Here is a 24196-nt window from a genome sequence, read left to right on the forward strand (position 1 = left end):
TGAGCAACCACGGCGGGTCTTCTACCCAAGTAATCTCTGCTGTTCCACAGGACAGCGTTCTTGCTCCACTACTTTTCCTAATCTATATTAATGATTTACCTAATTGTGTGTCTACCCAAAGAAGACTTTTTGCCAGTGTATATGCTTATCAGTGTATAAATTACTTGTTTACTGTTATGTTCAAACAATTGCCTCAATTGTGAGCAAGAACACTTTTATTTCTCTATCACTTTTTCAGCACTTATGTGTATTTTTGTGCCATTATTAGATATTTATTGTGTCTGATGAGCACGTATTGCTATATTTATTTTCAAGTTTGTACTTCATTTGTTTTTATTATGTTTCAGTTCGACCCATCTGTATTCTTTTGAACGCTCAATTGTTGATCAGTTTCACTTGTGGATTTGGTTTTATCGCTTAATTTTGTATATTCTTGTAGCTTTTATATAATATCGTTCACCTTACTTTCTTTTTTGTATCCCCCGCTCTGCCTAATAATACCCTTTCGAGGGCCTTTAGGGGCATTGTGAAATAAATAAGTACGTCTTCACTGAGTGATCACTAGGGTTGCAAAATAACTGCAGTGGAGCACAAATGCTAACCAGTCATTGTGACAACAAGCGGACATGCTAAATGCAAGCACGTTTTTGTCTATGACTGAGCTGCAAAGCTGTGACTGTGCAGAAGATGGAAAAGCTAAGAGGACAGCAAATACGGCACTAAATTATTATTTTTTTAATTAATGAAGAGAGTGGGGTTACTTGCTGTTGACGGAAAGCAGTTGGGACAGGATAGAGTGCTCTTTTTTTACCTGACTTTGCCTACCCTATTGTTTCTTTTGTGGTACCATCATGCATGAGCTTATGTGTTTGATCACCATGTTATGAAAAATTTGCCAGGAGGTTAAAAGCAATTTTGGTAGTAATTTCAAAACTGTTAAAGTGCCGGTACAACATCCATAAGCCTTACCAGAGTATATGAACCAATATTTAAGAAAGTTCGATGGCCAAGTAATGTGCTGAATTCTATTAAATGTAATCTTACTTACTCAACATATCATAGTTAATTGTTCATAAAATTTATAGCTGGCACCAATTGACACACACACACAAAATGTCTCTTGTTCGCAAGGCTATGTTACCATGCTAGCAGTACTTGCATCAAAAACAGTAGTGTAGGAGAATTCAGCATGCAAAAAAAAATTAACAGTTAAATGCAGAAATTACATTTGCTGCACCTGTCATGTCATTTGCTTCCTCCCCCCCCCCCATTACTCTGAAACAAATTCTAGTTCAAGTGCATTGCCGCCACATTATGGCATGAAAGGTTAACAATGATGACAGCAGCTCCAAGAGAAAGCAACATTTCTAAATGTAGCTACCACGACTAGCTGTTTCACTTGTGCAGAACACTTCGGATCTCAATAATATGATATGTCATAAAAAATTAGCAGCACCAGCGGTAACTGTGAGAACTGAAATGCTTACCATTATCACAGCATTCAGCAGCTTCCAGTGCTTGACGGAGGGACTTCATCACGGCTTCTTTGCAGGCTATCTTGATGTCTGATCCCGAATAACCCTCTGATGCCTGTTACAAAAGAGAGCACACAGGCACACACTCACTGATGGTGGTGTTCTAATTACTTTTTAAGACTAGTGATCACTGTAAATTATTAAGTAATCCAGTAAAGTTGTTTGTTATTTTGAACACTTGCAGATTGTTGATGTTACTCGACGCTGTATGAACTGTCGATGCCATTGAATAAAATATTGCATCAATGTAACACAATGACAACCAGAAAGGTGACAGAGGTTCAACCAAGGGCTTCGTGTGGACTTCTTATGTAGTTTTGTAGTTTCAGGTACATATAGGCAACAGCGGGGCTACAAACAGACGTACAAGCAGTAGCTTGTCAAAATCTAGTATATTTGCAATCAAGATATGATATCTGGTGGCTATGTCTTGCAAAAGTTAATTTAATGTTCCATCCCTCTTATCATCCATTACAATGAGAGGCCAATCCTGGCAATAATTGTGGCATTATGCCACCTAGGCTAATGACAAAGGGAAAAAGGAATCAAAAATTCAAAACAACACGGCACAGAACATGGCCCTTAGTTTCAAATTGCACTGCTGCCTTTGTAGTGACACCAGCACTCTTGTTTAAGTATGCAGTAGTTTCCCTATGTGTGTATGTATTTGTCAACATTAGCGAGAAACAGCCATTTGACCTTTTAGCACAGGCCTTGACACAGGCAGAAAGCTGACTTTGTGCAGCAACAAGCACTTTCGGCACAGTACCCGATTTACATTTATATGCCAGATATGGTCTCAGTTTTAAATGAAATAGTGTATAAGTAAGTGGAGCCAGATTTACGTACATCACTCAGACATTTAGATTGAAATCATAAAGCTAGTTTCATTAAGTTTTAATAGAATTGGTTTTCCTGTGCATATGTCATAGTATAAAGCCATTTATAACTTGCAACAGGCATTGTGTGTGCAATCAGTGTGCTTTAAGCGAGCAAGGTTTCATGGAACTAGAGCATGTAAATGAGACCATACTGTAGGACATGCACAACTAAAGTGAAGTTACTGAAAAGACATCCACAGGCTCCTTTACTTCTAATGCGCACAATTTCTACTGTATAACTGTGCCATGGAACATGTGAAAGCTGTTTAAAACCGTGAAACATTGTCTTCAAATCATGCAGAGTTGCAAGGAAGTTTCGCACTAATGAGCAAATTATCTGTCAGTGATTGAGTTGGCGTACTACAAAATATTTCTAAAGCAGTACTGTCAGCAAGTGCAGTGAAAGAATGTACGACTGGACATTATTTAAAGCTTCTTTTTGATCCGATATCCTTCTTGAGCAAACTCCATGCATTGATGGTACAAGGAATACTGAATTGCAGTCCAAACGGTCCAAACAAGACTCCACAGTGAACTTTCAATGGAAAGAAATACACAGGCTATGGCTGCTCCATTTAGTTCCATATTGATGATGATGAAAGATGGCAGGCTCTAGGGTTAGGTTTTGGTTTCAGTTTTATTAGCTGGGTAGCATAAGCAGAATGAGGTTTTAGTTCTAATACTTTTTTGGGGGGAGGCACCACACAATTTTTGACTAAGATGCCATATTAAAGCAGGTTGGGGCAAGGGGCTGCTATTGGCACAATTTGGTGCATCTGTTCCATCACTGCTATATGTAAACTGTGCAAGCTTTCTGAGTGAGGTACAGGAATAAACAAACAATCGCACCTCGCTGACGAGGTTGTAGTCAATGTCAGCAGCCACGAAGCAACTCTCTCGGCGGCCACCACTCTTGGCACTCTGGCCGCCTTCAAGGAACTTGTGGAAAAGAAAGGTGCGAGCTTCTTTGCCTGGCAGAGGCACCAGGATACGTTTTTCCAGGCGTCGAAGAACAGCATGGTCCAGATCCCTGTTGTGAGAGGCATCAAATTTGTTTTGTTGTTACAGTCAACATATGAAACCTCTGATGGGTGGAACTACAAGAGGGAGACAGTGAAAAGTTCAAAAGCAGAAACTAGAAGACAATGCCCATGTGAAACGCTGACCTAAAATAACAAAGCCTCTGAACAAGCGTGCCCAGGCATCACACTTTTTAATTATGTGCACTTCTAAATTCCAGTTAAATAAAATCACTCACAAAGTTTTTGTAGGCCCATAACAATTTCAATGCATTAAGTCACTTTAATTAATAAAACTTGCTGCTGGGTGAGTTGCTTCATAATGCTTAGACAGAATAATATGCGCAACACAGGCGAACTGTCTGTGTCTCGACCTCTCGCCGTTGTCTGCATTGTGCATTTTAATGCAACAGCGGTAAGAGCCCCGTGTCGCAGAAAATCCAGTGTCGGCGAAGTTCTTCGTGAGCGAAAACTGTCACATATATTCAGGTACATGTATATGCCACGTCATGCTATATGACATGCAATACATGCGGGTTATATTGCCACACCAGTCTATCACTGAAGGTGCTCTTACCTTGTCTTGCATTCTTGAGAAAGTTATTCCTAGGAATTTTGAGAATGACAGCCCACAAACAAATGTCATTAAACAAGACACTGACAGCACACGACTTTTATGTTAAATCTTCTCAGACTTAAATAATAAAAGTGCGAAATAGAAACCTAAAAATTATGTAATTTTTTTGCCGTGGCTGTGCACTACTTCCGGGATCGGCCCATGCAAGAGGCCGCATTTCTACCAGAAAACTTGCCTTCATGCATAGCGTTTGCTGCCAGCGTTTCCCGGTAAACATTACAGTTGCATAAGTTGCAGTTGCCAGGAAGCGAGAGAAGCAGTCAGGAATCTTTGAATGCTATCACATTCCACTCCTAAAGGCACAGCTTAAGTGTCCTGCAAATTTTATTCTTCCTAAACTTTAACTGAAATATGTAGAACAAGGATCTCTAATTCAAGTATTTTGGCTTCCCATAGCAGGGAAGCATGGTATTAAAAAGGCTGATGAGAGCCATGATAGGCAACGTGCGTCCATGTTCGATATTCAGGTTACTGTGCACGTTGGCAGGTGTCACTAAAAAATTATGCTACCATGCTGGTTGCTGTGAATTCAATAAGGTTGCACATTATATGTGCTCCCATGCCTTATTTTTTGTCATATGACCATAAGTAAGTCGTCTGCAAATGCAGTGTCTTTCCCTTTATCTTTATGTGTGTTCATGCCTTGGTGCTTTGACCACAACTATGTAAGGAGATGACTGTTTTACATCACGAAGTTGCCAATGTGCCAACATATTAAACATGTTCTGTCTAAGCAAGCAAGGTAACACTGCATAAACAAGCATCTTGATTCCTAATGCTGTCAGTGGTGCTCTGTAGGTTGACATAAAGTTGAACTTCTGGTGCTGCAAAAATGAAAGTGCCGTCATTTTTTGTAAAACCATCATAAGATGCAACCAATAGCTGATTTTCACTCAGAATTTGCAACTAGCATTATGTCCTTTCCTTGCTGGATTTTCTCGGTGCTTCAACAAATGATCATTTGCTCACCATGGTGAATTAGAAGTGGCCAACACAAAGACATGATCCTTAGAGTTGCTGAGACCATCCATCTGTATCAGAAGTTCACTTTTCATGCGACGACTGGCCTCATTCTCACTGCAACATAAAAACACACAATTGGGGGAGTTTCAGAATTTGCCTGGAAGGAAAGCCTACTACTGTACTTCATTCAGAAATCAAAATGCACAGAAAATGAATCATCAGAAAAGTCTGACAGGAAAGATGAACTGTGCTCTCAGTGCACAAATGAACAATGGAACTGCTGCACTCAGTGGCTGGTTACCTGTTTCCTAGTGCACCTTTAGCCCCAACCAGTGCATCGAGCTCATCCAGAAATATGGTCGCAGGCGAGTTGTGACGAGCCAGTTCGAACAGTACCTACATGTGAAAGAGTGCCCTCAAGTTATGCAAAACGAATCCTCTGTGTTAGCAGAGCATAACTATCAAAAACACTCCTTATCACTGCAATCAAGGTATCAAGTAACAGAATGGATAACTGGGCTAGTTGGTTTACTTGCATCTTGAAACTGTTAAAGAGCACAAAGACAAGAAACAAAGAGAGTGGATAGGACGGAAGTGGAAGCGCTTCGTCCTATCCACTCTCTTTGTTTCTCATCTTTCTGTGCTTTGACAGTTTCAAGATGCAAGGTATCAAGCACATGCAAATTAGGAGATGTACCTATAACCACTGCACAATATGGCAATAGGAAAAACAATTACTTACCCTGACTAGCTTTTCAGACTCACCGCGCCACTTGCTGACTAGTGTAGAAGCAGTGATATTGAAGAATGTTGTCTTGCATTCTGTTGCAACGGCTTTTGCAAGGAGTGTCTTTCCAGTGCCTGAGGCAGAGCATTTATTAGTACAACTGTTTAATTACTTGATGGCAAGATTTACAACATTGCACCAGATCTGAGCTCTGCTCACTTCTGTACTATGTACACTATACCAGGTGTTTCTATTTATGTGGAACACTTCTTTTCTTAAAGGAAACTGCCCTATCTAGAACCCTGTCATTCTTGCAGATAGGCTACATGGCTAGACATACATTAGCAGTGAAAAAACGTTAGCGGTAATATTGATAATTAATTATAGCATCACATGAAAGGCAAACTTGAGCTGCTCTAAAATTTGAAGAACAGGTTTGTATTTAAGGTGTAGAACTTGCCACTATATAAAACGTGAAACCAATACAAGTTTGAGAAAAAAAACAAGAAGGAAGGAGGAATAATAAGACTGCACCGCAAAGGTTGCTAGCAAAAGACCACAAAGCAAATAAAACTCTTGAAAAAGAAAGCAATTAGTTAAATTATATAGGAGATGACACCAGCCCAAGGTGCAAAATTGATTTGACAGTGGCAAAAAGACCTTTTTCATGCTAGTAAACAAAGGTGCCACTGTTATTTCCAGCACGCTGACATTTAGGCAATGAACACAAGGCTCCATGTCAGGCGCACAGTTTGTTAATGGGCCCCTCACCAGGGCCTATAGAAAATTTTGGTTATAGTACATCAGAACTTCTATAATGCCATCTGCAGAGCATTTCATCGCAGGTATTCTCAAAATTAGTAAATTATTAGAGGAAGCAGGACAAACTGAAATGTCATGTTGCCGTGATGCCAGGAGGCTAGCTTTACTGCCAACATAGACACTTGCTTTGCCTCAACTAGCATTTGCAAGAAACATTCTGTTTGTGCCTTCTCCTATACTGGAGCCAAGGCATTGCATCTCATTTACATCATGAGCACCAACTCCTTTCTTTAATTATTTTCTTCCTTTTTTTGCTGTGCAGCATACTTTGAGTGGTGGTATTGTGCATACTGTATTGCATGATCAAGGACATTGCAGGCAGTGCGTTTATGCATGTGGCCTTAATTTTCTAGCAGGAAGCGGGGCTCCCTCGAGAGGAAGGAAGCGCGGGCTTGTGTTTAAAATTTCAGCTCTTCTCGTGACGTGCAGCAGTTTGATACCTTGCAGACACGATCATCAGTGCGAAATCTATGCACCTCGCTTGTCTCGTAACTTGTAAGAGGCTCTTTAACTCGCAGTTTGCCGGTTCTGTACATCTGGCTAACAGCAATTATTCTTCTGACAATGGGTATCAGGCTTTCATACCCCTGTTCCTAGAATTGGACACATCTTTTTCTAAAGGAACTGTACACCCTGTACCACTGTTACAATGCTGAGGTCATGCCATGGCTTACAAAAGCTGTCGTGTTGCAAAGTGTGTGCGTCATAACTAATAAATGTCCTAAATTACAAACAGCCACTAGCTTTACATTTATTACTGTGACTTTCAATCAAAGACTAAGTTTTTATTGTGGAAGCTTAGCTTCCTATGACGTCAATTTGTGACAGAGTGACACAGCTCAATAATGCTTGCCTTGCAGAAAATTGGGCTAGGTAGAATGACCTAAATGAGCGAGAGGACAAGAGGCGAGGAGACGAGTTTAAAGGAGATAAGGCGAAAACGGGAACACCCTTTCTTGTGTCTCACTTTCTTCTTGTATTTCATCTTCTTGCACAACTGCAGATCATGTGAATTGTCAATGGCACTTATACCAACACCAGCACTGGCATGCCTCTGATTTTAAGTAACGAAAGAGGTCTGTAAACAAATTCTGTGTGGTGTGTTTAACAAAGCATACGCAGCAACCACATGGAACATATTTGAAAGTCTGCCCTGCAGAAGTCTGCAAGATGAAGTTTCATAGAAGGAAGTAATCGTCATCCACATGACAGTAGCATGAAGCTACCTTGCATATTTTTGCAGAGTAATATTGTCCTATTTGGTGTCTCTATGCTCTAAGTTGTTGGTTAATTGGCCCAGCTCTGTGATCCACTAGCCTCCTGGTTAGCTCAGATGGTACAGTGACCACCCCAGAAAGGTTCGATCACCAGTCCAGAATAAATTTTTCCTGAAAAGTGAAGCTTTCTCCCTAAGAAACCTGTATTGGCTTCCTTTGTGGCTTCATGCAACTGTTGGGATGACTATTATTTTCTTTCATGGGACATATTTCAAATGAATATTTATTATGGTATCTCCATATTGCACTGTGATTTTCACTGAAAGGGGTTCCAGGTGCTCACTTTTAAAGAGAATATAGTAGCCTGCACTATGCGCGCATTTCAGCAATAAAAGTAGCATTATCAAATCCTGTAAAATCATAAAATGTGTGCATTGCAGAGGGCAATGTCATGCTAAATGTGTGTTCCATGTGGTTACTGCCTGTAAAGGGAAAACCATAATTTTTTTCAGCTTGAAGATATTATAGGTTGTCCAAAAACAGGCACACAACACAGTGACATGTGAGATAAAATCCACCTGGTGGTCCAAACAGCAGAAGTCCCTTCCATGGACCCATTATTCCAGAAAAGATGTCTGGATACTAAGCAGCGTGCAACGATAATAAATGCATCATTGAATAAATGACTAACTACATCACAGTGGTTCCAATTCAAATTTACTCATCATCAAATGTTTGTGATAGGCTCTTCAACTAATAATTCAAGGTCTGAAAACTATATAACATGTTTTTCAGTATTAATGCAATAACGAACTGCACAGCCAACAAAAGCTTCCAATAACACTAAACCATGCTCTCTCTAAACACTGTCATTATGTGACACTCGTCATAAAAAAACAAGATCACTTTACCATGTCTTTGGATCATTCATACTAGATATAGTACAGCTTCTGTGTGTATTGTGTTGTAAACTATGAATTTAAATTTACTGATTGAGGTACCTTTGGGAAAAACAAAATGAATTTTCTTTTTTTATTCTTCCCCCCAGTGATACTAATTGAGTGACTGATTTTTATTACATGCAAAAGAAACTTTTGTCAAACTTCCCATAAGAGTGACACTACTACACTACGCTGTAGACTAATTTCAACAGCCTATGTATTTTTTTTCATGTGAGCCACAACATAACCACATAACATATCTCCACAGTCTGCTCCACTGGCATCGGGCTCCTCCATTGGAACATTAAAGCTGTGCCCTTGTACACAGCCGAACTGATGTGTGTTTCATCTTAGCTTTACATAGTAGCTTAAGATTGAGGTGCCAGTGCTTTAATGCCCCTTCCAACACTCTTATGGAAAGTTGCAAAATATCTTCAGAAGGAAAAAAAGGAATGAGCTCACAAACAAAAATTAAATGTTGAATGAGTGCAAGCACAGTCAAGGTGCTACTTGAACAAGTTTGACCTCTAATGTTGATGGATGTATAATTCTCTGCTGAGATAATCAAGGCAACATGATGTAATGAATTCAAGAAATATTGCTGGGCCCTTGAAATAAACTTTGCTAAATACAGTTAAGCGCCTCTACAATGAATGTGTCTACAACTAAATGACCTGTTAGCGAAGACATAATTCTGTCCTGGTTCTATAGTGAGTAGTGCTGTGTGCAACTTTACAATAGAGCGACATGTACAGCGGGTGATTTCAAAGGCCCCAAGCACTTATTTGTAAAGGCGTTCCACTGTATAGTTCGCACTGCAAAATATCGCAGAAAAAAAACGTGCTGAACTGACCTTCATTGGGTAGATTAGAGCTTCTTTGATAAGCCGCTTTGCTGACTCAAGGCCAACAATGTCATTCCAGTGGACGTTTGGACTGTCCACATAGACATCCTGCAAAAGAATGAGAGAAAGATATATATATATATATATATATATATATATATATATATATATATTTATATATGTGTGTGTGTGTGTGTGTGTGTGTGTGTGTGCGTGTGGAGGGGGAGAGAGAGAGAGAGAGAAGAGAGAGAGAGTCAGAATGCAAAACTATGTCACTTTGTTCCAGTTCCATGAAACGTTTGTTTCATCATTTTCTCAGTGTATTCTTTTTTTTTTATTTTGTCATCAGGAGTTCAATTTTAGGCAAAGTTACAACTTCCAGTCAAGTGTAAGGGTGCATTCACACTGGCAAGCTCTAAGAAATATGACAGGAAGACAAGGCAAGGACAATTTTTATAATAGTTCTTTTGGCTGGGCAACACAGTTTAGCTCTCACGTGCTGAGGAAATTCGCATTACAGTCCCACACTGTGCACTGACAGCTACTGCACTGCGCCATAAATTGGTGGCACAGATCCTATCACATAAATAGCATAGGAGTAGTCCAATTTTAAAAAAAAGTTATATCCTACTTAGAACAAAAATCTAAATAAGATACGTATGGAATTGAAACACCAAAAAATAGGCATACCTAATGCACTTTATGTCATATTCTTATATGGAGCACCTCACTGCGAAAATCAGGGCTGAAAGTGCATGAAAACTGACATTTTGGTATGTTTATCATGTTGTTTTAAAAAATCCATACAATGTAATGGTGCAAGAAATTTGCTTGCTGTAAAGTTGAGTTCCAGGAAAGTCAAGCGAAATAATTACATTGAGCAAACCAATAGTAGTTCTGGCAGTAAAAATCAATATTGCAGATTTCTGTCAAAATTTGGAACATTAAAGAAACTTTCCATGACCAACGTTGCTGATAAGCACCATTACATATTGAAGATGAGTCTTTGTAGTTCAGCAGGCAAAGTCGTGCAGCATTACACACTGAAATAACTTTATTATTAATTTTCTCACAGAACTGTGTTCTCACATACTTGACCAAACTTTAAAAGCATGTCACGTGACATGAAAATTTTTTTCAACAAAAATATATTTGAAAATGATTGTAAGCAAGGTAGTAAAAAGTCACGCTTATAAAATAAAAGAGCAAAAATCTGGCATAGTTGAGTGGCATGTCTGGGAAATTTGGTGTAGACTGACCCCTTTTTATACATTACGGTAACTGCGGAAATGGCCTCCACTTCATCATCATGCTCCTACTCAATCACTTGTACTGGTGCTCAAGCTCATTATGGCTACCACGTGCTTGTTCACAGTGTACTTATACGGGTGTGTGCATATGGACATGCAATAGTAGAAATAAAAGGAACACTAGAGGTCATCTAACTTCCCTTGATTTTGAAAAATCAGATGTGAAAGCTAGTGCTTGAATTTTGCCATTTTTATGCGCCCTGTAAAATATATTCTTACCAAATGCAAGGTATCATATTGTCCAGAGATACAAGCGTGAAAGATATTTTACACGCATATATGTGTGCATGCATACCACAAACACACACATTCACACACACAAGCATAAAACAACTGTAAAAGTACCTTCCTTCTGTACAAATGTACACAGCACACAAGCAAGCTCTTTTTAGAATGTGGCCAAGCAGTACATATAAGATCTTCATCGCAAGATGGCAGTAAAGCAAGCTAAAAAATATGAAATCAATGCAGCAGATTTGCAGGTGTAAGTATAGTGCATAACTGCTAATGGCTCTTTCATTCTGAACATAAGAGGTGATCATGTTTTACAGAATTAAAAAAAATCACCCATGACAGATAGCGTAACTGTAATGCTTGAGCAGAATTACTTAAAGGTGTGGACAATACTCGAGTGAGAAATCGAAATGCATAATTGACTAATTCGCCAAGAATCACTAATTAATATTTAATTTACTTCATGGTACATATTGCAATTTACAAATTGTAGCAGGTGAGTTTGCCAGGTGTACTCACTTAAAATTTATTTTCAGGATGATTACAATTTCGATATGTTCATTGCCAAAGTGTGTGACGAAATACATGGCCATTACAGTTACTTTTGTGCTTTGATGCACAAGATAATGTTTTGTTAAGAACATAAGTGGAACAACAGTGCATTTTCACTGCTAGTTTGAAGGAACATATCACGAAACTTGTGCCATCCTCAAAATTTGTTCCAAGTGGGTATGCCTTGCCAACTAACTGGATAAGATTTGTAAATTGCAATATGTGAAATAAGGAAATTAATTAAAAGGTAATTAGCAAATGTTTGTTATTTAGTCAATTATGCATTTCAATTTCTTGTGTAAGTAATGCCCGCCGCTTCAAGCAATCCAGCTTAAGGACTACAATTATGCTATCTGCCACAAGTTAATTTTAATGATTCTGTAAAACTTAAGCATGATCACCCCATATATTCTGCTGCAGATGAATGGTATTTATTGTAAAAGAGTTTACTGGTGGTCTATTCAGTGCATGGTATTTAGAACAGCAGTGCAACAAACAAGACAAAAAGGGGACATAGACACAGTCCTGAGGACACTGTCATGCACATGATGTATGCCATGCCACATTCTATGCTAAAGAAAACAGAAAACAAAGCTAACAAAAGTATTGGTAGCGTATATGTGCATAATGCAAAACCACAGTAAGTCTACCAAACCAATAATAAGCTCCACTCTGCTACATGTCGTTAAGGGCAGTGCATTCAAGTTCTTGCATAATTTTTTCTTCTTTACCTTTGAAATGATGTCGACCAAGTTAAACCACTCACTCCCCAAAGTGGCACCCATGGCCTGCGGCAGCTTTAGCTGAGGCAATCCAGGTGTACAGATCTGCACAAGCACAGCATCGCAATTTCTAGTACTAGATGCTGCATGGGTATTCACAGACTTGGCACGATAGACAAAAAGGGTCCTTCACTAGATCACAATATATAAACCTGTGCACTATTTTCTGTTCTCTTTACCGCACCTTTGAGCTGCCATTTCCTTCATTTTGAAGGGCCATATCAAGAACATTCATTATTTCATCAGGCCACAGAACGTATCTATCCATATGATGTCAACTACTCTGCCGAAAACTACCATGTTGTGAAGTGCCACACATTGAAGTTTAATAAGGTACTGACTGCAACATATCGAGCATATTGTTCCACATTGTAACAGTATTCCACACTGTAACATAAAAAGAGGCAATGCTGAGAGAGCAAACAGCGCTAGGGCTTGTGTCATCTGCTTCTCTTATCCTTGTTCCTCATGCTGTTTTGACAGACTATCTTTCAAGGTGCTAGTGATATGCACTGTAATTGTCACAATCAGCATGGTGCTTCTGGCATCAGCACGGTGTTTAAAGCCTGTGCCTCCAATATGCAAAATGCATGAAACGTCTGCTTCATCATTGATGGAACGCACACACTAGACAGTGAGAATGCCACTCCCATTCAGTAACCTAGAATTGGCACAGAGGCCATGTAAGAAACTTTTAAGCTATTTCAAAATGGATCCTATATACTAAACCATGGCTACACGCTGACCTATTGTACAATGTCTTGAATCAGTATTATGGTGTATGACTGCCTGATAGTTAGCCAAGAGATCTATTCCTTCCACAACCAAGATAGATTTGGTCGGTGCCACTACCTTCCATGTTTTTGCTGCGACAGTGAAAAGGTAAGGAGAGAGAGAATGACAGGGGAGAGAAAGAGAGAGAGAGATAGTGCTTTTGTTTCATTAAGCCTCCCAAAGATATTAAGAAACTTGCATATTGTGATAACTGACAAAATCATATTACTTTTGCAGTTTCGATTGACTTGAAAATGGCACCCAAAATATTTCAAGAATATGTAGTGGACTCACAAGCAATAAAGCACAATAAAGCCTGAACAATTAAATTTTTTTATCTTATTTATTTAAATGGCACCCAGCTAGGCATGTTACTGGCAACAGCAGACTTTCTACAGTATCATAACTTTATTTACAACTTTGCTAGTGCCAGGCATTGATCAAAAATGTTAACCCAATTAACCACATCTTTTTAATACATTAATTTACTAATGGGATTTGTAGATTTACATATGTGAGCTAAAAATCAAAACTGATAACTTTTAAAAATGTACATAAACTTTGTAAAAAACCAACCTGTACTATATGAAGACGGTTGCCTTTGTTATTATGTCAGTGACACCTTGCTTGAGCATACATACATCAATACTATCAAATACACTCAGATGAAATCATAACTAAAATTCTGAGGTTTTACGTGCCAAAAACATGATCCAATAATGATGCACATCATAGTGGGGAACTCACAATTAATTTTGATTATCTAGGGTTCTTTAACATGCACCTAAATTTCTAATTATGATATATACCATAGTGGGGGCCTGCAGATTAATTTTGACCATCTGGGGTTCTTTGACATGCACCTAAATCTCTAATTATGATGCACACTGTAGTGGGGGGGACTTCAGATTGATTTTGGCCATCTGGGGTTCTTTAATGTGCACCTAAGTCAATGTACAAGGACATTTTTGCATTTCAACCTCATCGAAATGCTATGGCCACAGTTGGCATTGAACCGGCGACCCTCAGGCTCAGCAGCACAACACCATAGCCACTAAGCTACTGTGGTGGGTAAGAAATCATAAGCCCAGTGTTAGGCAATTTACTTGACTACTCGTCTTGCTGGCTTGAAGTGGAACGCACATAGATGGTCGTTGTCCTGACTTCCGAGAAACATGCATGCACGTACCATCTTAGTTGGAACAGTGAATCTGTGGCTGCCTTCCTTGCTGTAGAAGTGACGCGAGGACAGGGGTGTTGGCACTTGCCTGATTCTGCTAATGTGACCTCAGCCAATTAACAGGGATAAAGCAGAACGACTGTGATTGAAGCATTGTGATTGAGCAGTTGCGTAACATCATCTTGATGCACAACTTGCAGCAAGTGGTTACTGAGCCAACACGAATTAGCACTACTTCAACCTCAATACTTGACCTTGTGTTTATTAGACAGACTTTAGATAATTATTCGGTCTCTGTTGAACATGGCATTTCTGATCATGAACTTGTGGCTTTTTCTTGCTACCTTGATCCTCTCAGATCTACTTATTGTAAAACTATTACTGTAAAAGATTTCGCACATACCAGGGATGAGAACATACTGGATTATCTAGACTTTCGTCTTAGCGGTTTAGGGGGACATGACACCGTTCAACTTTGGGATGAATTTAAGAATATTTGTATGCACTGTATTGACAACTTTATTCCAAATAAAACCAAGAAAACATCTAGAGCTACTCCCTGGATGACGCGTGACATAGTGAACATAAAGAGAAAGGTCGAGCGACTAAGACGACAGGGTATTTCTCGTGACATAGTACAACCCTACCAAGCAAAATTAAATGAGGCTGTCAGTGTTGCTAAACTTCGTTATTACCAGTTAACCCTTCCTAACTTCATCAGAACTGCTCCTTCCAAGTTTCGGGGTTATCTTAGTAAAAAAAAAGTAAATCAGTTGACCATATTATGCATGAGGGCAATCCTGTCGTTGCTAAACAAGATATCGCTGTTCACTTCAATGCTTATTTTAACAGTGTCTTTTCGAACTCGCCCATTTTCCCTCGTGTGAATGGCATAGCACACAATGATGATTTTAGTTTTATTTCCTTGTCTGGCGTCCTTTCTATGCTTCTGAATACTAAAACAAAATCATCTCCTGGGCCTGATAACCTACCAAACGTGTTTCTTCACAGGTACGCCGAAATGCTATCACGCTTTCTCATAATTATCTTTCGTGCATCCCTTTCATCAGCGGTGCTTCCTAACGACTGGCTTTCTGCTCGTATTGTTCCGATAATAAAAACAGGTGATCCATCACTAGTGGCAAACTACCGTCCCATTCCACTAACCTCATCTTGTTGCAAACATTTAGAACGCATTATTGCCTCTGAAATCAATAAATTTCTCAATAATAGAGCCATTCTATCTCCTATGCAGGAGATAGGGCCTCTCCAGGGGCCTCTCCAGTGTAACCTAATTAACCACTGTAATTCACAGTCTCGCTAGCACTATTGGCAAATCAGGGCAAACTGACATCATATTTTTGGACTTCAAGAAAGCGTTTGATCTTGTATCACACGCAAAGCTAATAGAAAAACTTGAACATCTCAACATTCCTTCACATCTCGTAAATTGGATTTGCGCGTATCTTTCTAGCCGTACGCAATTCGTAGTAGTTGATAATTGTTCTTCCAGCATCCTTCCTGTCACTTCTGGTGGTCCCCAGGGTAGTGTTCTTGGACCATTATTATTTAACATATATATTAATGACATTGTAGACACTGTTACTCAACCCGTACAAATAAAACTATTTGCTGATGACTGTCTCCTCTTTAATGAGATCATCTGCCAACAAGATCAAGTTATTCTAAACTCTAACCTTCAAGACATACTAGCTTGGTGTGCGCGCTGGGATATGCAGCTTAACATTGATAAAACAGTATTTATGAAGATCACTAGAAAAATTAATAAATTGTCATTTACCTATAGCCTAGCATCCAAACCTCTTATGGAGGTGAATGAGTATAAGTACCTCAGTGTTACAATAACCAGTAACCTTAGTTGGAACTCGCACGTCTCTCATCTTTGCGACTCAGCTTTTAAGAAGCTTTGCTACCTCAGGCATAAATTAAAACACGCTCCTTCTGAAACCCGTCTTATCGCCTACACCTCTCTTGTCCGTCCTAAACTTGAGTATGTAGCTATTGTATGGGATCCCTATGCTAAAAGTAACATCGATGCGCTAGAAATGATACAGTGTAAAGAAGTAAGGTTCATCTTCTCTAAATATCGCTCAAGTGATTCCCCAAGTCAGTTAATGGCTGAACACAAAATTCAGTCTTTGCAACTAAGAAGAAAAATTCACAGGCTTAAATTTCTCTTCTTACTGAGTAACAATAAACTACCTCTTTCTCACAAACCTTACATAACACCCTTTACTGCCCGCTGAACAAGACATCACCACGCTGCCTCATTAACGCCTTATAAGGGTAGAACCAATGTCTTTATATCTTCCTTTTTCCCTTGAACAGTAACGGAATGGAACAGCCTACCTTATAACAAACTTCTCAGCACTGACTCAATAGCGTCTATTACTATTTAATATTAGTGCTTGTTGTTACGAAATCTCGTTTCAATTTGTATCGTTGTGCAATATTTATTGATTTACGCATTGTAATAATTTTGAATTATGCACTCCTCTTTTTTTTTCTATGACATTTCCAGTGCTTTGAAATTGTGCTTGTGAAACAATGTTTCAATTTGTAACTGCCACTCTCTATGCATTATTTAAGTGCTTTACTCATTATGCATTTGTACTTTCTATTACATTTTTTCTGGAGCTCTTTCTTTTTACTCCTTCGTCAATCTATTGTGTTTTCTTTTTTTGTATGTATATTTCCCCTCCTGCCTGGGCCTTCTAAGAACTGCAGTATTCCTAAATAAATAAATAAATAAATAAATAAATAAATAAATAAAATTTGGTGATTAATCAGACAGTTGATTTATCAACTGTTCAGCCCTAAAATGAATCAAGGCCATTATTATCTATTGGCAATAGTTTGCTTACCTGTATTCCCAGGCGCCTGTCAATGGTAATGTTTTCTGGCCGAAAGGTGTTTTCAAGCTATGAAATAAATACAAAAGAGGAATCAGTGAAACAAGAAAGGACATTTGGAATACAGTACTGAAGAATTAAAGCAACAACGAACGAAATTTACATTACTTCTGCAGACTTATTTTCAGAGGAATGCTTCTTATTCATCTTTAATAAAAGATTAATTAGATCATAATATCACACATTAAACAGGAATGTTGGTAAGATGCTGAACAGCTCAAAGAGAACATTGGACATATTACAGGTTTGCAACAAAATGCATGACATGTTACAGGAAAGTTAGGTAACTGATTAAAATAAAGGCAACAGATGCTTACAGTAATGAAACAGTGTGAATTTCTGTTGGCATCACTCACATTGCATGGACTGGTTTATGACTGAAGTCCGCATTATTCGATTACACAGTAAGGCTGGCTCAGAGTAACAATATTACATTACCATATTTTCACACTGAAGTTTTCCAAGTACTATTCTACTTTTAGTATATTTAAATACATCTCAGTTCGACGTAGTCAAGTTGTGGTGCACATATGAGACACATATAGAGTACCTATGCACTCAGACAACAAGTGCTAGCATTCAGCTGTAGAATGAACACACAAATCCAAACATCACTTAAGAGAAATAGAGAGCAGCATGGTTTACCTTTCCTTTAGAGAGCTGTGACTCAGATTTGTGCTTTTCGTCACTACTTGCTCGATGAAGGCCCCGTATCCGAAATGTGCTGCAAAAGGACCCACTTCCATTGCTAGATGTCTGAGTTGACTGTCCCTGTGTAGAACTGAAAAGTTATGATGGAGAAGAGTACAGTGATAAGAATTGTGAATGTATACAGTGGTAGAGCTGGCAGAGTCCACACAGATCCATATTGCGAATGTTTTTTTTCTTATACACAACACATTTGAAAGATGGGTTGGCAAAGAAATGAGTACTATGTACTTTGTGAGTCACCTAGTGATTTTTGCACTCCAGCATTTCATTATAAAGCAACTTGCTCTGTGCTGAAAGCTCATATGCAACCCATTTGTCAGTGGCAGTTCGTGACCTAAATTTTAGCATGTTATAAGCTCTACAATTGCAAATATAATGTTTAGCTAGACACTGTGACATGACAACAATCATTCTACACAACTGAATAAGTGACTGCAGCATTGCTGACAACACTGCACAAGACAGTGTTCAACCCGTCCTTCAGCTGTTCGAACCGTAAGTTTTCGGAGCGTGTTATGTTGTTCCATGGCTCATATATTCAAAGTTTCAGCAAACAAGGGCTGACATAACGTAAAGATTCCTTTAACTCAATTTTGTTCCTTATTTACCATTCACTGGTCATGCAGGCCAATCCTGGTGATAGCGTAGATGGAGCGCTGTTCCTACTACTGAAGAAGTGTGAAAAAGAAAATAATTGGAATAGAACCGTTACATTATCCTGTCTGAGAAGCACTGATGATTAACAAATATACTTGCGGGCCCCTTGGTGGGGAATGTTAATAATTAAATTTGGAAGCATATAAATGAAAAGTAACGAATTCAAGAAGTAAGATATCATGCAGTCTGGGAAACAACATTGCAATCACTTACTGCGCTCGTGATGACTTTGAATGCTTCTGTGTGCCACTCTCTGCATGAGAAATGGAGCAATCAATAAACGTTGTTGTCTCTGCTGTGGGAAACAAACCATGCAGGGGTAACATTTAATTGGAAGCACCATGCAAACACACCTTCCAGTTTACGGGTGATATGTGGCTGTTTTCTGAACTTGACGAACTGGAATGTTTCATACTCTTGAAGTATTAGCTCCAGGTCGACATTATCACAGAGAACATAGTCGTCAAGTTTCAGTGTCGATTCAGTCTTGAGGCTTTCTGCAGTTGTCATCAGCCTTATAAAAGAAGACAGAGAGTGAAGTAGTTTTTATAGAGCACCGAGCTAGGTAAAGTGATAAGGCAAATATAGTGACGTAGAGGTACTCACCCTTGGTGCTGAAGGTAGTGTAGGATCAAGACCAGGAGGTTGCGCTTTCGAACGGCTGATTTCTGTTCTTCCTGCACGTTAAAAGCCTTCATCAACTCTAAGCTCAGCTGCCAATTAAGAACTAAATACTTACAGTGTCACCGATATGCCCGTCCACAAAGGATTTTGCTGTTTTTGACTCTGCCATCTTCCTGCGAAAAACAAGAGTGACGCGAGGACACCAGCATGTATACATACCGAAAATTTTACAGTTGCCTTCACAAACCTCATGGTATAGGAAAATTTCACCGTCCTGGGCTCCATAACAGAACTAAGCGGCGCGAACGGCATGTCTTCGTAAAGTAGTCACGGCGCGACTGTTGTCAGCTCGAACGACCGCGTAGTGGAACTGGCTGACGTGCCGACCAGCGCCGTTTCCTTGCTTATTTTTGTAAGCTTCTAAACTGTATATGGAGCGAAGATGTTATTACTGTGCGTGAGAGACACTGGCGTGCAGGTCACCGACGCTCGGTCGCGGAATTATAAATAGAACAATTGATCGTGAGAGCAGCATTATCGCCCGCACGAACGCCTTTGACAGCGCTGACCAGTGCCAAGCGGCAAAGCCGCAACGCGCACACCTGTCTTCGGGAGAAAAAAAAGTACGCCACACGGGCGGATTTTAATAACAAAGCGTAATACCTGTTAGCAGCTGATCAGCAGCCTCTTTCAGATGATCAGCAGACCGTCGTCACCGTGGTAATGCTTGCTCTATGGCACAGCTGATCACTCCGCATCAACGCCATGACAAACAAGGTGCACTGCGTGCAGCCGAACGCGCAGGATTATTTTTGACCGAATGCCCGTAAGTTCATCAGTTGCAGTCGTCGCGTTTACATAGTTTAGGTGACGGTACCTAGATGGCAGAGCTCAACACACTTTTCAAAGAATTACAAAAAATCTGCGATAAATAAGAAATTAATATTTTGGTGACTTAAAAATAAAAGACATTTTAGTGTTAAAGTTTCTCGGCGTCTACTTACTATTGGAGTTATAAATTTCCCGAGCATGATCGCGCGCTCGGTGGCATTAGTGGCATCGTGTGATGCGAAAAGGCGGGAATTTCAACTTAAACATAAACGTCGCGCTATTCTTAGTGCTTATACATTTCCGCCAGGGAGAGAGGGGTGTTTGTAGCATATGATTATGAAAGTTTGATCTAATTGTCAATTCACTTGCTAGGCCAGCCTATTTCATCAATGCTTCTGACTCCGAGATGCTTTTACGGCAGTCGAAAGAGCACGTGTGGCCTAGTAACGTTGACTTAAGCCATGGCGTATAGCGTTTGGTGCGTTTTACGGCTGAGCTAATATGCACGTGCCATCCGTAGATAAGCAATTCCTGTCGCCCTTCTGTAACAATAGATCGCTTAGGTAAATCACTGACAGTGATGAGAAAAAAGAAATGTGTCAGAAACTATCGAAGATTATTGCCAAAGTCAGCGATAGCTTTCCTTTGACATGCTCCATATTGCCATAGGCTACTCGTGAATAACGAAACCTCATGGGCACATGAGCAGACGAAAGAAGTGGCAACCTCGCAGCCAACCACGATGCGATATGATACTAAGGCAGTATATCTTGCTGCAATCACAACATCCCATTTGAAACTGCCTAGTGACCCATACTACCCCTATCATACTGGCTCCAACTTCGTTGCAATGCCTGTCCACCAATCAATGCCTGTCCAAAGCCTTCGCGCCCTACGCGACGGCTTTGCCACGTGGGAACGTGGGTGTGGCGCTCGTAGCTGGAGCGTGCTAGCATATACAGGAACACTAGCGCGCGCTCTCCTCCCCTCCTCCTTTCCTAGTGCAGGAAGTCAAACGCCCGCGCCAACCAAACAAATGCTTTACTCTCCTCTTCCTCTGCACATATCCGCAAGTACGCTTTCCCTCTCCGCTCTTTACTCTCCTCCAGATTTTTCTATCTTGCGAGATCGGACGACGTTCATTCAAAATGGGCGAAGTAGCTATATAAAGGCCAAGTGAAATGAAAATTTCAACCGTGTAAAGAGCCCAGTTACAGCCTCTGTGCAAAATTTAAGGGTCGACGCGTCGGAACAGCATGCATCTCGTAATAATCGACGTTTTCTTTTGAAGCTTTTTTTTTAAAGTTGAAGTTGAAGTTTATTCATATGCAAAACATAGGTACATAAATGTAATATACAGACGAGGGTCCCAAAGTCTTAATACTGAAAACGGGACCCTCATATATAATCCTTCTTATAACGAAACTGAAATAAGCACCGCCATTAATTACCACTCGCCGGAAGTTCCGTACGATTTAAACCGTGTAGAGAACCAGAACCCGTGTCATAGATTTGCTTCCCCTGCCTAGCTGAACCGTTCAAGTGTATCATGTCCCGCTCGCCTGCTAGGCATAATATACTATATGGCTACTTCGTGCGCTGTGCATATGCCATCGCGTGCCCGCGATGTTCTTTTAATGCAAAGCATTCTTCTCCGAGTAAAGCCTGTTTTCTGTATCTGGTTGTGTGCGCTGAACGAGCAAAGCCTCGATGCGTTCCGTCTCCGTTCGGAGACGAGCAGCGCATTGAGGTCACCGAGCGAACACCCCCCCCCCCCCCCCCCCCCCTCCAAGCTAAGGGAACTTAGCTACGACGACGACGACGAAGATGATGATGATAATGATGATTTATTGGCATCCCCTTTAAAACGATGCCAGGACACATATCGTCACCAGCCTGCTTGAGTTACTCAGGTATACGCTATCAATGCTTTTCCCTTCTAGCATTATTGTATACATCCCTTAAATCCTCTCTATCTACCTTGTACCGCTGCCTATGTCTGCAATGAGTCCGGTCGTATCAGTCTCTTTCCTGCTTTTTTTTCCACCAATACTCTGAACTTCTCTTGCTTATCTCCACTGCTGACCGGTTGGTACTTCCGTCTATACTTTAAATCCAAGCGCGTGTGTTGCATATTGACACGTGCACATGTACTTAACTTTATCGGGCGACCACGTTTCGCCGCCTAACAAGTGTTATTGCACAGCGCAGGACGCGCCTGTATGTAAAAGAACTTTCTGGAATGTTATCGATGGTTCCGTCCACTGTCTTTCACCGCAACTTGTGTAATCTGATTGCATCTATGCGCGACGCGAATAGTGTAGAACTTTGTGGAAGACACGCGGGTCCCAGCGGTTAATCTGGAACATTCGACGACCGATCTATAAAAGCCGACGCGCTTGACACGCTGATCAGATTTTCGACGATCGCCGACTGTGTTCGCCGCTATCGTTGTGCTATAAGTGTAGCCTGTTTTATGGGCCCAGGTTTGCCCAATAAAATTTAGTTTTGTCGTTCACAGTGTTGCTAGTGTGTTCTTCAACGTCACCACCACGTGACAATATGTTACGTACTGGTCTCGCTGAGTGAACCCCTTCGTATTCCATTAACATGTGCTGAGTGGTTTCCGGATTTTTGCTGCAGCTTACACATGCCTCATCTAATTGCGAATATTTTTTCCTGTATATTTTTGTCCTTAGGTAACCAGCTCGAGCCTTAAATGACCAGACACTTCCCTTCGTATTATCGTACAGATTTTCCCTTCTTTCGTTTTTTTTTTTGTTTCCATTCTTTGCATCCAATTCACTGCCTCCGTTTCTCACACTTTCCTTCTGATTACTCCTGGATGCCTATTTACACTTTCATTAACCTGTACTTGGTTGCCAACTTTCTTTACCTCTTCCTCCATTCTGCGTCCACGCTTTTTTTTTTTTTAATGCGATGGTAAATGCCTCAGTGCATACAGGGGTATGGGATGGGGGTGAATAAGGATGAATAAACGAATGAAAAGAGATTTGCTGATCTAATGAAGTCCAAGAGGGATCGATAATGTGGTGCCTGCGTCCAAGCTGTGTAATCACTCGGATTATGCGGCGAAAGTCCCGCTGCTGCGAGGTGCCGCAGCCTCGTCGGTTTCAGTGCAGGGCAAACCCACCGCTTTTTCGGTGCAGATACTTGTGCACTTTAGCCGCCCATTTATTTTGAACCATATGCCCCTGAGTATTTCTTCAAAACTTATTTTGCTCTGCGCTTCTCTTACTTCAAACGAGGCCCAACCCACGTGCCCTTTCACTGCCCCATCTGTGGCTTTGCTGTGAGCCCCCAAAGCCAACCAGCCCACCGATCTTTAGTTAACTTCCAATCCCGACAATACATCAGATTTTAGGCACAGAATGGCATTTGCGAACGTCAGCGTTGGCACCATGACTCCTTTCCATCAGATTCCACGCACCACCTCATATTTATTGTGGCCACAAAGTGCCCTATGTTTCATTATTGCTGCATTCCGCTTCCCTTTTATCTTCAGGTTATCTTGGTGGGTGCATGAGTAAGCCTTTCCTTCGTTTATGCATACGTCGAGATATTTATATTCCTTGACTATGGACATGACTTGCAGTTGAATCGACACCACGTAGTTACTCGTATCTTCATTAAAGATAATAATTCCAGATTTCTCTGTGCTAAATTGAAGGCCTAGATTTGTCGTTGCGTTGCCACACATACTGACCAGTGCCTGTAAATATCTTGCATTGTCGACTAGTAGCACTATGTCGTCCAAATACGTAAGTGCGGGGATCTTCTGTCACATCCTTTTTCCATTACGCGTGTATGATAAATCAAATCCTAATTGACTCTTTTCCAGTTGCCTTTCTGTACCCCTAACATAAACTAAAGCGTGAATAACAATGGAAAGAGATGATATCCTTGCTTCAGTCCTTGGTGAATTTGGTGAATTTCCACCACTTCATTACAATATCGTCCTTCCCACACGTGATACGTAGGGCTCCCCAGGCCCTACGTAT

General features: G+C 40.3%; 1 protein-coding gene across 1 annotated transcript in view; it reads right to left on the reverse strand.

Annotated features, from left to right (window-relative positions):
- LOC126541911 (katanin p60 ATPase-containing subunit A-like 2) overlaps positions 1-20179 on the reverse strand; it is a 35971-nt gene extending 15792 nt beyond the window's left edge. Inside the window, exons 1-15 of the mRNA XM_050188876.2 lie at positions 20007-20179; positions 19459-19516; positions 19326-19396; positions 19073-19233; positions 18933-18972; positions 17997-18132; positions 17304-17360; positions 12414-12509; positions 9596-9694; positions 8380-8443; positions 5778-5896; positions 5337-5431; positions 5042-5149; positions 3266-3446; positions 1488-1590 (exon numbers count right to left, since the gene is read on the reverse strand). Coding sequence (XP_050044833.2) covers positions 1488-1590; positions 3266-3446; positions 5042-5149; positions 5337-5431; positions 5778-5896; positions 8380-8443; positions 9596-9694; positions 12414-12509; positions 17304-17360; positions 17997-18132; positions 18933-18972; positions 19073-19233; positions 19326-19396; positions 19459-19512 — 1384 coding nt within the window. The 5' untranslated portion in view covers positions 19513-19516; positions 20007-20179. The remainder of the gene's footprint in view (positions 1-1487; positions 1591-3265; positions 3447-5041; positions 5150-5336; positions 5432-5777; positions 5897-8379; positions 8444-9595; positions 9695-12413; positions 12510-17303; positions 17361-17996; positions 18133-18932; positions 18973-19072; positions 19234-19325; positions 19397-19458; positions 19517-20006) is intronic.
- Positions 20180-24196: the final 4017 nt, after the last annotated feature.

This window comes from Dermacentor andersoni, chromosome 2, assembly GCF_023375885.2.
Source record: "Dermacentor andersoni chromosome 2, qqDerAnde1_hic_scaffold, whole genome shotgun sequence".
NCBI classification, from domain to species: Eukaryota; Metazoa; Arthropoda; class Arachnida; order Ixodida; family Ixodidae; genus Dermacentor; species Dermacentor andersoni.